The 13,097-nt window shown below is 46.0% G+C and overlaps 1 protein-coding gene across 1 annotated transcript in view; it reads right to left on the bottom strand.

Moving 5' to 3' along the window:
• Nucleotides 1-429: 429 nt before the first annotated feature.
• Nucleotides 430-13,097, bottom strand: part of PROC (protein C, inactivator of coagulation factors Va and VIIIa) — a 16,298-nt gene continuing 3,630 nt past the window's right edge. Inside the window, exons 4-9 of the mRNA XM_084780599.1 lie at nt 12,446-12,470; nt 12,185-12,322; nt 11,955-12,089; nt 4,434-4,588; nt 2,816-2,933; nt 430-1,119 (exon numbers count right to left, since the gene is read on the bottom strand). Of these exons, the coding sequence (XP_084636725.1) occupies nt 527-1,119; nt 2,816-2,933; nt 4,434-4,588; nt 11,955-12,089; nt 12,185-12,322; nt 12,446-12,470 (1,164 nt within the window). The 3' untranslated portion in view covers nt 430-526. The remainder of the gene's footprint in view (nt 1,120-2,815; nt 2,934-4,433; nt 4,589-11,954; nt 12,090-12,184; nt 12,323-12,445; nt 12,471-13,097) is intronic.

Genomic DNA, 13,097 nt, shown 5'->3' with positions numbered 1-13,097 from the left:
TATTCTCTCTCTCTCTCTCTCTCTCTCTCTCTCTCTCTCCAGCAGCCGAACTTGGGAGTGTGTCCCAAATATTAATTCTCAGCTCCACCAAATGGCCCTTCTGAGCCTCACCTTCCTCTACCACAGGCTACTGTCAAGCTTTTCTGACCTGCAACTAGCACTGGCTCTTTCTGGGGCCTTGAGAAAGACTCTAGTGGCTTCTTGTAACATTTTTTTTTAAATTCCTCTCTATAAATCAATCCTTCCCCCAAGTTATAATCAGCTTCAGATCCCACTGGATCTTCCAGCACTCCCACCCACTGCTTTGGCAGTTAAGCAGTTTTTTTTTTTTTCATAAAACACCTGGTGTATACTAGATGCCCAATTAATGTAAAATTCCACCAGAATAGCCCATCAAAAGGATAGAAGACAGACAAGAACTCGGGTGGGTATGGTTGTTGTATGCCCCTTTAATGTCCTCTGTCTTGGTATTCACTAGCCTAGCCAAGAGTGGCCTCTGGGGTCCAGAGATTAGAAGGGAGGGGTGCTACAGCCTCTGGTTCTTAAGGGAGGAGGCATCCTTGTCCCCAATGTAGCTATGGATCCATTCAAGATAGCGGCTCACTTTGGTGTAGACACCAAAGTTGTTGAGTTCCCCGCATCCCTCACCCCAGCTCACCAGGCCCACCAAGAACCAGGTACCCCGAAAGAAGACCACCATAGGTCCCCCACTGTCACCATCACAGGCATCTCTCCTATCACCAAGGATACCTGCACATAGCATGTTCTCTGAGACCACATTGTTCATGACCTCCATGCACTCATTTCGTGGGGCCACTGGGATACGGATAAAGGTGAGAATGAAGGTTCGGTTCCTTCTGCCATCCTTCTCTCTGTCACTTTGATAGCCCCAGCCTGTCACCACCGCCTCCCGGCCAGCCTGAGTGAGCTCTCGCTCTGCCAGGCCAATGTTTGGCAGGCAGATGGGCACTATGGTTTTAGAGAGAGTGGCTGGCTGGGCTAGACGAAGCAGTGCAATGTCATTGTCACTGGTGCTCTGGCTGTAGTTAGGATGAATGAGAATCTCCTCGATTTCTAGGTCCAATTCCCAGTGGTCCCTGCGTCGCAGATCATACTCACCTGCAAGGCAAGGATACTATTAGAGTAGGCTGGGGAACCCTACATGACCATGGTGCTTCTGCTGCCCTGAACTGTGTCCCTGTGCCTCAGGTCCTTACCAAAGGTGAGTGTGGGCATAAGTGAGTGGGCCCTAGGAGCTCCTAAGCATCAAGGGGCTGGTCTACACACAGAATTCACGGAACAACAAAATGAGGATAGAAAGAGCAGAGAAGTGCCAAGGGACCTGCACAGACTGTTGCATCAACCAAGGACAATGCATGCAGTAAACCTAGACCTCGTTCAGATCTAGATAATGGACAGCTCATTCTCCATGGTTGTGGGAGAGTGAGGACTGCCTCTGACATGAACTCTGGTGACACCAATTTGATCATTTCCCCTTGGTGAGGAGGCCACACAGAGGCACACAGAGGAAGCCCATCCAGATGATACCTGATAGACTGTGGTCATATGCTGGAGGAGGTAGTCCCCTTCTGTCAGAGGTCTAGGGGGCAGGAATAAGGTAGAAGAGGGAGGGAGGGGGGAAGATACAAATGAGGGGATAGCAATTGGGATGTAATCTGAAAAATTATAATAAATTTTAAAAAGAAAGAAAGAGCAGAGAAGCCAGGGACTCCTGTAGACCCAGCACAGAGAGAAGGGAAAGAAACATAGCTGGAGAGACTAGCTCTGGAGCACCAAGACCTAAACAAGGGGGAACACTAGCAAGACCCAGTGGGGAGCACCAGCAAGACCCAGGTACTAGGAAGAGTGATCTGGACCGTAGAAAAGAAACAGGTTCTCTTCTGCTGATGGCTCTGGGAGTCAGGGCCGTAGGCCATTGTCCTCACTGCAGGTAGTTGTACAACATGCTGATTTTGTCATTCTCAGTGATCCTTTTTTTTTTTTTTTGCTATGTATGTGCTTACATATGTATGTATGTGCATGTGTTCATGGAAGACGCATGTGTATGAGAATGTATGTGCATGTGTGTGAGTGCATGCAGAGGCCAGAGGTCGATGTTTGGTTTCTTCCTTGATTGCTCTCCACCTTATATTTGAGGTACAGAGAATCTTTCACTGATGCCGAATCTCACAGATTCAGTTAGACTGGCTGGCCGGCAGGCTCCAGGGACCTTCCTGTCTTTGCTTCGCCAGCACTAGGATTAGCTATAAACTACCATGTCTGGATTCTATATGGGTTCTAGGAATTGAACTCAAGTCTTTGTTTTAACAACTAGGCTATTCTTGGCCCATTTTTCTTCTTTTGGGTATAATGTCTGCTGAAAAGCCCCTCCAGAAATTGTCACAGAGTAGGGCCTAGACTTGGGGACTCACAGACTCCTAAGGGAGCAGCTAGCAAGGCAGGCCAACAGTGCACAGCTCCAGACTGTCAGTTTATGTGAAGCTCACAGTGTCATGGGTCTAACCGTAGCCTGATGCTGAGGCCCACACAGCAGGCACCATAGGAGTGGGAGTGATGCGACCTGGATGCATGGCATCCTTCATTTACAAGTGAGAGCTGAGATGAACACCAAAAAAGTCACAGCTGACTGGAGTCGCAGGGTGAGCATATGCTAGCACAATTGCCTCCGTCCTCCGTGCATCCTCTGTAGAGCCTAAATATGTAACTGCCAGGATCACCCACCCCTGAACAGCAAGACTGCCTCTCCTGCTCCACCTCAGGCCTCTGGCTACTCCTGCCTGGCTGCAGCTCTCACCAAGCCTCACGGTAAGCTTCTTGGAGTTCACCATGCAGTGGGCCGCCGTCAGTACCCAGGAGGTGTGGATGAGCACCCCTCCACAGGCCAGCTTCCTCTTGGAGTCCAGAAGGATAGCCTGAAAGTAAGATCACAAGGCTGCCTCCAACAACTCCTGGCACAGGACCCCCTGAGTCTCACGGGGCTCCTAGTGTTTTCTAAACACTCTCCTGGGTTCCTGGTCCCACTAGCACACATAAACATAAGTCTTTTGCCAGTGTTTTCTATTCGTGACGCTGTCTGGTGTTGGCATCCCCCTGACACAGCCTATGCAGTTCCTACACTAACCCTCAGCCATACCGATGTTAGAGCGCTCTCATGCTGGCTGGCTAGGGCTGGGCCAAGCAGCACATCCTCTGGGGAGCCTTTGTGGTATTCAGGCAGTTTAGGGTATCTCTCTTGGGTCTCCCTCTGCCCCTGCCCTGAGGGCCATCCTGGTTCTTGTTCTGCTGAGCTTTTTATAGAGCTCCCCAATACTGTGAACTACTAGTGCAGCCCTTCATCCTGGAGCCAGGGATTTTCTGATAACCATTTACATTTACTGAGAAACAAGTGAATTCCTGCTCCATGTTGAAGCTGTGGGTGCTCGGGAGTCTGCCAGTCTCCATAAACCCAGTCCCATCCTCAGTTCCCACCCACACAAGCTCTGTTTCTCCATCTCTTCCTCCAAACTGAACTCTTCCTCCATGTTGCCTGGTGTTTTGTTTGGTTGGTTGGCTTCAAGACAGGGCTTCTCTGTGTAGGCCTAGCTGTCCTAGAACTCACTCTATAGACCAGGCTGACCTCAAACTCAGAGGTCCATCTGCCTCTGCCTTGTGAATGCTGAGAATAAAGGTGTACACCACCACCATGCTGGCTAGGTTTATGTCAACTCGACACAAAACTAGAGTCATTGGAGAGAAGAAAGCCTCAGTTGAAAAAAATGCTTTCAGGCTGGAGAGATGGCTTAGCGGTTAAGAGCACTGACTGCTCTTCCAGAGGACCCGGGTTCAACTCCCAGCACCCACATGGCAGCTCACGACTGTCTGTGATTCTATGATCTGACACCCTGAAGCAGACACACATGCAGGAAAAACATAAAATAGAAATAAATAAATAAAATTTAAAATGTAATTTAAAAAAGAAAGAAAAATGCTTTTCATAAACAACTCGAGAGCATTTTCTTAATTTGTGTTTGATGGGGGAGGGCACAGCTCATTGTAGGAGGTTCCACGCATGGACTGGTGGCCCTGGGTTCTATAAGAAAGCTGACTGAGCAAGCATGGAGAACAAGCCAGTAAGCTGCGCCCTCCATGGCCTCTGCATCAGCTCCTGCCTCCATCTTCCTACCTTGCTTGAGTCCCTGCCCTGACTTCCTTTGATGTTCAACTGTGATGTGAAAGTATAAGACTAAACCCTTTCCTCCCCAAGTATCTTTGGTCATGGTGTTTCCTCACAGCAATAGTAACCCTAACTAAGACATATGCCTTTCACTGCACAAGCCCACGCCTATCCTTACCAACTCTCACCTGTATCCCTTAAGCAACAAAACTTCTCTCATGCCAGCAGGGGTCCCAGGAGACTATCTCTGCTAGCTCACCTGCCAAGGACTGTCGCCCTGCTTTGTCAGCGTCCCGTTGACGATCCTCGGATCTGGATCCTGTTCATCATCTTCTGGGTCTGTGTCCCGTTTGGTTTTGACTTGCTTGCGTTTCTTTTCCATCCACCTCCCCAGCTTCCCACAGGGAAAGCTCGCTGAAAGTCAAGGAGAGGTGGTTAAGGGCTTCCCAGGAATGACTCCCACAGGGAGTCCTGTTGCTAGGCTATGCTGCTACCTTTGAAGAGTCAAGAAGTGCAACTTGGGACTCAAAATCAAATAATGCCACCTACTGGCAAGAATTGGCCAAGCAACAACCTAAGTGTCCCTGAACTAATGACTGAAGGTATCCTGGATTCATTATACCCCAGGGTTATAGGTGATCATCCCCAAGATATATAAGGAAAGGCTCCTTGTTTGGGCATAACCAAGCTCCTAGGGAGATAACAAATTACTGGATGTAGCTCAGTTGGTAGAGTGCTTGCCTAACACACACAAGGCCCTGGTTTAGAGCCATAGTAACACACCTCTGTGATCACAGCACTGGAAAGTAGGGCAGAAGGATCTGAATTTCAAGGCCATCCTAGGCTACTTAGTGAGTTTTAGGTCAGCCTGGGCTACCCTGGACCCTATCTCAGTAGGGGGACAGATTATGGAAAAGAGGCTAAGTATTCTTTTTTTTTTTTTTTAATTTTTTTGGTTTTTTGAGACAGGGTCTCTCTGTGTTAGCCTTGACTGTCCTGGACTTGGAGACCAGGATGGCCTCAAACTCACAGCGATCTGCCTGCCTCTGCCTCCCAAGTGCTGAGATTAAAGGCAGGAGCCACCACACCCAGCCTATTTTGTTTTTTTTAATGTGCATGAGTGTTTTGTTTTATGTAAGTTTCTGTATGTTTCTGGTGTCCTCAGAGGCAAGAAGATGTTATTAGATTATATGGAACTGGAATGAAGGACAATTGTGAGCTGCCACGTAGGTGCTAGGAACCAAATCAGCGTTCTGCAAGAACAGCAAGTACTCTAAACTCTGACCCTTCTTACTTACACAGCCCAAAAGGAAGTGTGTGTGTGTGTGTGTGTGTGTGTGTGTGTGTGTGTGTGTGTGTGTGTGTGTGTGTGTGTGTGTGTGCCATAGCACATTCATGTAGAAGGCAGAGATCAATGCTGGGTGTCTTTCTTTTTGTTTCTGCACTTTATTTTTGAGACAGCCTCTACCTGGGTACGGCTCTTGCTTGGCGAGTGAGTCCTAGGGATCCTGCTGTCTCTGCCCTCTCCCTCAGCACACTGAGGTTACAGGCACATCCAGCCATGTTTGGCTTTTTACGTGGATGCTGGGGATCCAAACTCGGGTCCTTGCGCTTGCATGTATACTGTTTACCAACCGAGCTGTCTCCAGCTCTGAGTGATTCTTGGAAAGTGTCATTTTGAAGCCTCTCTTCCCATAACAGTGGCCACGTCATGGAAATCCGGGGCTGATGGTCTGCAAGGTCTGCTCCTGTAACTGTTGAATCTACGCTGTTGGAGGGATCTAAGCTGGTGAGGCAGTGGAACACCATCCATAGGGCAATCAAGGAGTGACAAAATGGCACAGAGACTGCAGGAACACATTTTGAGAAGCTAGCCAGTAGATAGACATAATAACTGACATGGCAAACTGAGAAGCAGAGTTCCCAGAAACTGGGATTGCATGAGTTCTTCAGATTCCTGGGGTGGGGGCAGCACAGATGTGTCTGCATATGGGGCATGGTTCGAGCTGACAGTAGAAGTTTAGAGAGACCTCCTCATAGCTCAACTTCCCTTTTCTCACCCACAGAGGTCTGACCCTGCAGAAGGTGCACTGGAGGCCCTGAGAAGGGATTACGGACAGTTCTATATCAAAGAGGGGCGTGGCTAGAGGACCACGGGTCTGTAGGCTGCAGAGATGGCAACATCTCTGCCCACCCTGCTCTGAGTGCTAGAATGCAACTGAAAGCATCCACCAGCTTTGTAGGTTTGCTTCTCTTACCTCACCTAGATGTTAAGACTTAAAGGACTAAACCAAGTTTCTGTCAGTAACTCAGGGCTTCAGGGAAGCTTGTAGGCAGTAAGGCATGGGAACTTCTTGAAACTTTGTATAGATATACAATCAGTTCTAAACACAAAGTTTAGGGCCTGGAGAAATGGTTTAGCATTTGGGAGCACTGGCTGCTCCTCTAAAGGACCTAGGTTCAACTCCCAGCAACCACATGGCAGCTTACAAGTATATGTTACTCCAGCGTTGGGATCCATGGCAACAGCCACGCACATGGTGCACATATATTTGCATGCAAGCAAAACACCTATTTTAAAATACAAAGTTTAAGCATGTGTTTCTGTATAGAGATTAGAAGATAAAGTTGTAAATCTCTGAAAGAATTCCAAGTCAGTGCTGGAGGTACAGCCCAGTTGGTAGAGTACTTGCCTGGCATTTTTATTTTGTTTTGTTTTGGTTTTTCAAGACAGGTTTTTTTTCTATGTAGCTTTAGCTGTCCTGGACTCACTTTGTAGACCGGGCTGGCCTCGAACTCACCGAGATCTGCCTGCCTCTGCCTCCCCAGTGCTGTGATTAAAGGTGTGCACCACCATACCCAGCTTTGCCTGGCATTTTAAAAAATATTTATTTATTTATTATGTATACAGTGTTTTTACCTGCATGTACTCCTGCACACTAGAAAAGGGCATCAGATCACGTTATAGATGGTTGTCAGCCACCATGTGGTTGCTAGGAATTGAACTCAGGACCTCTGGAAGAGCAGCCAGTTCTCAACCTCTGAGCCATCTCTCCAACCCCAAAAACTTCTGTGTGTTTTTTTTCCCTTTTTAAGACAGGATTTCTCTGTATAGCCTCGGCTATCCTTGACTCAATTTGTAGGCCAGGCTGGCTTCGAACTCATAGAGATCTACCAGCCTCTGCCCCCCAGAGTGCTGGGACTACAGGCGTGTGCCACCACACCTGGCTTTGCCTGGCATTCTTAAAGCTCCAAGTTTCACCCCAGCACCAAATAAAATCAAGTATATATGCCCATACTCCCAGCACTCTGGAGGTAGAGGCAAGAGACTAAGAAAATCAGTCATCCCCACAATACAATGAGTTCAAAGCCAGCTTGGGATATATGAGACTGTTTAAAAAGAAAAAGTCAGACATGTAAAAATAGAAGAAATGATAACATGAATGTTACAAGAGATCCTGAAAGAAACAGCAAAGAGAGCACAGGATATAGTGCCAACAAAATGATCTCAAAACAGAGGGAGCAGGTAGGCAATCTTCAGACCTTCAAGCTTCCTTCCCTCCTCTAATAGTCCCCCAGTTCAGCCACATATCTGTAGCATACTGCTGGTTGTGGTTTCCCCTTCCTCCAGGCTCCACTGCCAGCAGATCCTAAAGACCCTCCTGTCCAGGCTCCCTCACCCCCCCCCCATGCTATTGTCTCAGCCTCCAACTTCCACAGGCACTCCCTGAACTCCCAGTGATACACCTCACAGGATCCCAGAAGTATTCACTAACAGGCAACCCATAGCTCCAAAACTGTCTTAAAAGCCAGAAAAGGCAATAGAAACCAAGGAAGCACCATCAGCACCTTAAAGTACAGTCATCTTAAGCCCATGTGCTTAGACACCATCAAAACAGCCAGGCAGTATGTCTCCACTAAAGCCCAGAAACCCTGCCTCAGCATGCCCCGAGCAATGTAAACTAGCTGAAGCACCAGACAAGGACTACAAAGTAGCCTTTTATGAATATATTACAGGTCCTTACAGAGGAAATCATCAATCCCTTAAGGAAATCCATGAAAATAAAAACAGTGGGATGAGAAGAAAAAAACAGTTTAGGACTTACAAGTGCAAAAAGAATCAATAAGAATTCCAGGACAGCCAGGGTCATTACATAGAGAAACTCTGTCTCTGGAGAGAGAGGGGGGGGGGGGAATGAATCAATAAAGAAAACCCACCTTTCCAACACTTTGGGAGGCAGAGGCAGGCGGATCTCTGTGAGTTCAAAGCCAGCCTGGTCTACAAAGCGAGTGCAGGACAGCCAAGGCTACACAGAGAAACTCTGTCTTGAAAAACCAAAATAAATAAATGAATAAACAAAAAGGAAAGGAAAGAAAGAAAACCCAAACAAGGAAAAGTGAAAACAAAAAATTTAGGAATTCAAACAGGAACCTCAGAGGCAAGAGATGAAAGAAAAAATCACAGACATTGATGACAAGACAGAAGAAATGGGAACCTTGGTCAAAGAAAATGTTGAATATATATATTCAGTCACAAAACATCCAGGAAAATCTGGGACACTATGAAAAGACCAAAATCTAAGGATAATAGGGATAGAGAAAAGAAAAGGAGAAGAAACACAGGCCAAAGGCATAGAAAATATTTTTAACAAAATCATAGAAGAAAATTTCCCTAACCTAAAGAAAGAGGTGTTTATCAAAGTATAAGAAGCATACAGAACTCCAAAAAGACTGAACTAGAAAATGAATTTGCCTCAGCACATAATAATCAAAACAAAAAAAACTACAGAACAAAAAGAGAATATTAAAAGTTGGAAAGGAAATCTGTGCAGTGGTGGCACAGGCCTTTCATCCCCAGCACTGCGGAGGCGGAGGCAGGCAGATCACTGTGAGTTCGAAGCCAGCCTGGTCTACAAAGTGAGTCCAGGACAGCCAGAGCTACACAGAGAAACCCTGACTTGAAAGAAAAAAACAAAAGTTGGAAAGACCAAATAACATACAAAGCAAACCTACTAGAACAACACCTGACTTTTCCGTGGAGACGCTAAAAGCAAGAAGGGCCTGAACCTGTTCTACAAACTCTAAGAGACCATAGATGCCAGCCCAGACTACTATAGCTAGCAAAACTTTAATCACTGTAGATGGGAAAAGACAAATAGTGCTGATCACATTGGATGGTTGCACTAGAAGAATGCAAATAGACCCATATTTAACACTCTGTACAAAACTCAGCTACCAATGGATCAAAGACCTTAACACAAAACAAATACACTGAACCTGATAGAAGAGAAGGTGGGGAATAGCCTTGAACTCATTTGTTCAGGCAAAGACTTTCTGAATAGAGCACCCATAGCACAAGCACGAATCAGTAAATAGGACCCCATGAAAATGTCAACGTTTTGTATGGCAAAGGACACCATTATTCAGACAAAGTGGCAGGCTATAGAATGGGAAATGGTTTCCACCAACTACACATCTGATAGAGGGCTAATATTTAAAATATATTTAAAAAACCTCAAAAATGGGTATCAAGAAAAACCCCAATTCAAAAATGGGGTATGGATCTAAACAGAGAATTCTCAAAAATGGAAAAATAAATGTCTGTGAAGCACTTAAGGAAAAATTTCAGCATCCTTAGTCATCAGGTAAATGCAAATCAAACTACTTTGTAATTTAATCTTACAATAATCTTAAAATAACGAGAATGGCCAAGATTAACAAAACAAATGACAGCTTATACTTTTGAGGATGTAGAGTAAGGGGAACATTCATTCATTGCTGGTGGCAGTGCAAACTTTTACAACCACTATGGAAATCAGTGTGGCAGTATCTCAGGAAGATGGGAAGATCTCAGTTACCTCAAGATCCTGCTATACCACTTTGGAGATTGTGCCCAAAGGACACTGCATCCTACTACAGAGACACTTGCTCAACTGTGTTCATCTATTCATAATAGCCAGAAACTGGAAACAACGATGTTTATCAGTGGACGAATGGATAAAGAAAATGTAGTGCATTTACACAATGAAATATATAAGATTATAAAATTCACAGACAAATGGATAGAACTAGAAAAATTCACCATGAGTGAGATAACTCAGACCCAGAAAGACAGGTATGGTAGGTATTCTCTTAAATGTGGTTGTTAGCTCTTAAGTCATTGACAAGCAAGCTACAATCCCTTTAACTACAGAGATTAGGTAGAGAGTAAGGGACTATGGGAGAGAGATGGATCTCCTGAGGAAGAGGAACTAGAATAGATAGTTATGGATGGACTAGGGGAAGGACTGGAATAGGAGGACCAAACAGGAAAGGGAGGAAGAGGTGTGTGTAAATGTGTATGTCTCCATCTAGATGCATTTCTTGTAGGATTTTTCTCTTGCTTGTCATATTTTGATTTTTAAATTTATTTTATTATTATTCCTTAGATAGCTATTTTCTAAGTAGAGACAGGGTGGATTCAAATAAGAGAGGAAGTGGGGGTGAACTGGGAGGAGTAGGGGAAGGGCAAACTGTAATCATAATATATTGTATAACAAAATGTATTTTTAACAGATTATGTTTACGTGCTTATTTTATATAGATTATATATGTAACATTTTAATATAAAAAATTAAACTCTTGATATTTAAATTCTAATCATTATAGCACTTTACTGAAGTTTTATGGGGAAATTTTCTTTTCTTTTTGTTGTTGTTGTTTTTGGGGGTTTGTTTTTTTGTTTGAGACAGAGTTTCTCTGTGTAATAGCCTTGGCTGTCCTGGACTTATTTTGTAGACCAGGCTGGCTTTGAACTCATAAACATCCACCAGCCTCTGCCACTCAAGTACTGGGGTTAAAGGTGTACACCAACACACCCAGCTGAAATTTTATTTTCAATAAAAGAAAAAAATCTTAAAATGTTCCAAGAGCCAAACCTAGTGACACAGGCCTGTTGTAATCCTTGATACTGGGGAGGCAGGAGGAGTTGGCTAAGACTGGGTGACTTATTGAAACCTTGTTTCAAAACAAAAAGTAAGGACAAAAGAGAATAGAAAAATGGCAATCCTGGGAGATCATCTGCTTAATATGTGGCCAGACCCTAGGTTCAACCTCTAGTAGTGAAAAAAAATTAAATTAAATTAAAAAATAAAGCAAATGTCCATAGAGACAAGAGGAGCCAGGAATGGTGGCACACATCTGTAATCCCAGCACTCAGGGAAGCAGAGGCAGACAGATCTCTGTGAGTTCGTGGTCTGCAAAGCCAGTGCAAGACTGGCAAGGCTACACAGAGAAACCTTGTCTCAAAAAAAATATAGCATAATATAATAAAAGAAAAGAGAAGAGGTATCTCCTCCAAAAAAAATTACAAAGGATGAGAAAAGAGCCATGCCCAGGAAAACACACTGAGCTCCGTTCAAAGAGCTGTGACGCCCTGACTTCTTAAACTGCACGCATTAGTAAACACACTCAAAAGAAAAACTCAAAGGAAATCTAAAAGGTAAGCAGAATCGGGGTTCTGAGAGGAAGCGATACATCCAGGAGGGTAGAAGGAGGACGACACTGATGACTTAATTCCTAGGTCAGCTTAGACCCTGAGTTTTGCAGAGGCAGAGAGAGACAGAGATACATAGTTGTACTCCAGGCTGTGTCCATGGGCGCCTGAAGGCTGCCAACAGACGAAAGACTGACAGTACCTACAGGGTCGGGAGAAAGGGGTGCTTATGTCCACCTGTCTTGGGTCCCCAAGATGTGCTTGCTCTTGGGGGAGGGTGCTCTTTGCAGGCCTGCCTTGACTTACCGGTGGCCTTGCAGTGCATGAGGTCGTCTGCCAGCTTGTATCCCGGGGCGCAAGTGCAGCGCCGCTCGCCGCCCTCCTCCAGGCAGTAGTGCAAGCAGCCGCCATTGTTCACCCGGCAGTTTCGGAAGCGCAACTCTGCGCGACATGAGAGTGCAGACAGCTCATGGTAGCCCCACTGGTTCCAGATCCCACCTCAGCCCACCTTGCTGCCTCGCCAAGGACCCCCTCACCCTGCTGGCAGAATTTGCCCTCCCAGCCCTTATCGCAGTTGCAGCTGAAGCTGCCCAGGCTGTCGATGCATGTGCCATGCCCACAGCATGGGCTGTCGCACTGGTGGTCCAAGGGCGGAGCTGTGCACTGGTCACCGTCTGCGAAAGACAGCAGGATGGGGAAGTAGAGGGTACGGGTACCTCCGTTTTTCGCTCCAACCTCCACTGACCCTGGAGCAAGCAAGCATGGGTTATCCATCCAGGAGGCTAGAACTCACTCACCGAAGTACTTATTCCAGAAGGCCAGCTGTGGGGGGAGAGAAGGTGGAGCGTCAGGGCCCAGCCTGGCTATGCAGTGGAAGCCCACAAAGATATTGCCTCCTCCTAGATACAAGCTGTCCAGGGGGTGAAAAGGCTTCCTTACAAGCTGCCATAATGCTGCTCCTTGCTGCCCACCCACAACACCCATCTCTATGCATCTCCATCCTTTCTGCTTCCTCCTGTCCTATCTTCCCCATCCTGACTTTGAATCATTCAGGCTTGAGACATGGCTGGCTAAGAGTCTGTGCTTCTCTCTCTCTCTCTCTCTCTCTCTCTCTCTCTCTCTCTCTCTCTCTCTCTCTTTTTAAGATTTATTTATTATTATGTATACAGTGTTCTGCTTGCATGTATGCCTACATGCCAGAAGAGGGCACCAGATCACATTATAGATGGTTGTGAGCTGAGAATTGAACTCAGGACCTCTGGAAGAGCAGTCAGTGCTCTTAACCCCTGAGCCATCTCTCCAGTCCCCAGTCTGTGTTTCTAACTAGATCTCAACTAACTGAGGCCCAGAGTACCCCATGGGGACAGACATTCAAGAGCTTTGATCACACCCCCTAAACATGAAGTGCAGGTCAGGGTAGAGGAAAAAATGATCACTTGGTCACAGGGA

The sequence above is a fragment of the Acomys minous genome, assembly GCF_964271855.1.
Source record: "Acomys minous genome assembly, chromosome: 4".
NCBI lineage: Eukaryota > Metazoa > Chordata > Mammalia > Rodentia > Muridae > Acomys > Acomys minous.
Note: the sequence above shows the minus strand (reverse complement) of the source record. Positions and strands in the feature narration are given on the sequence as shown.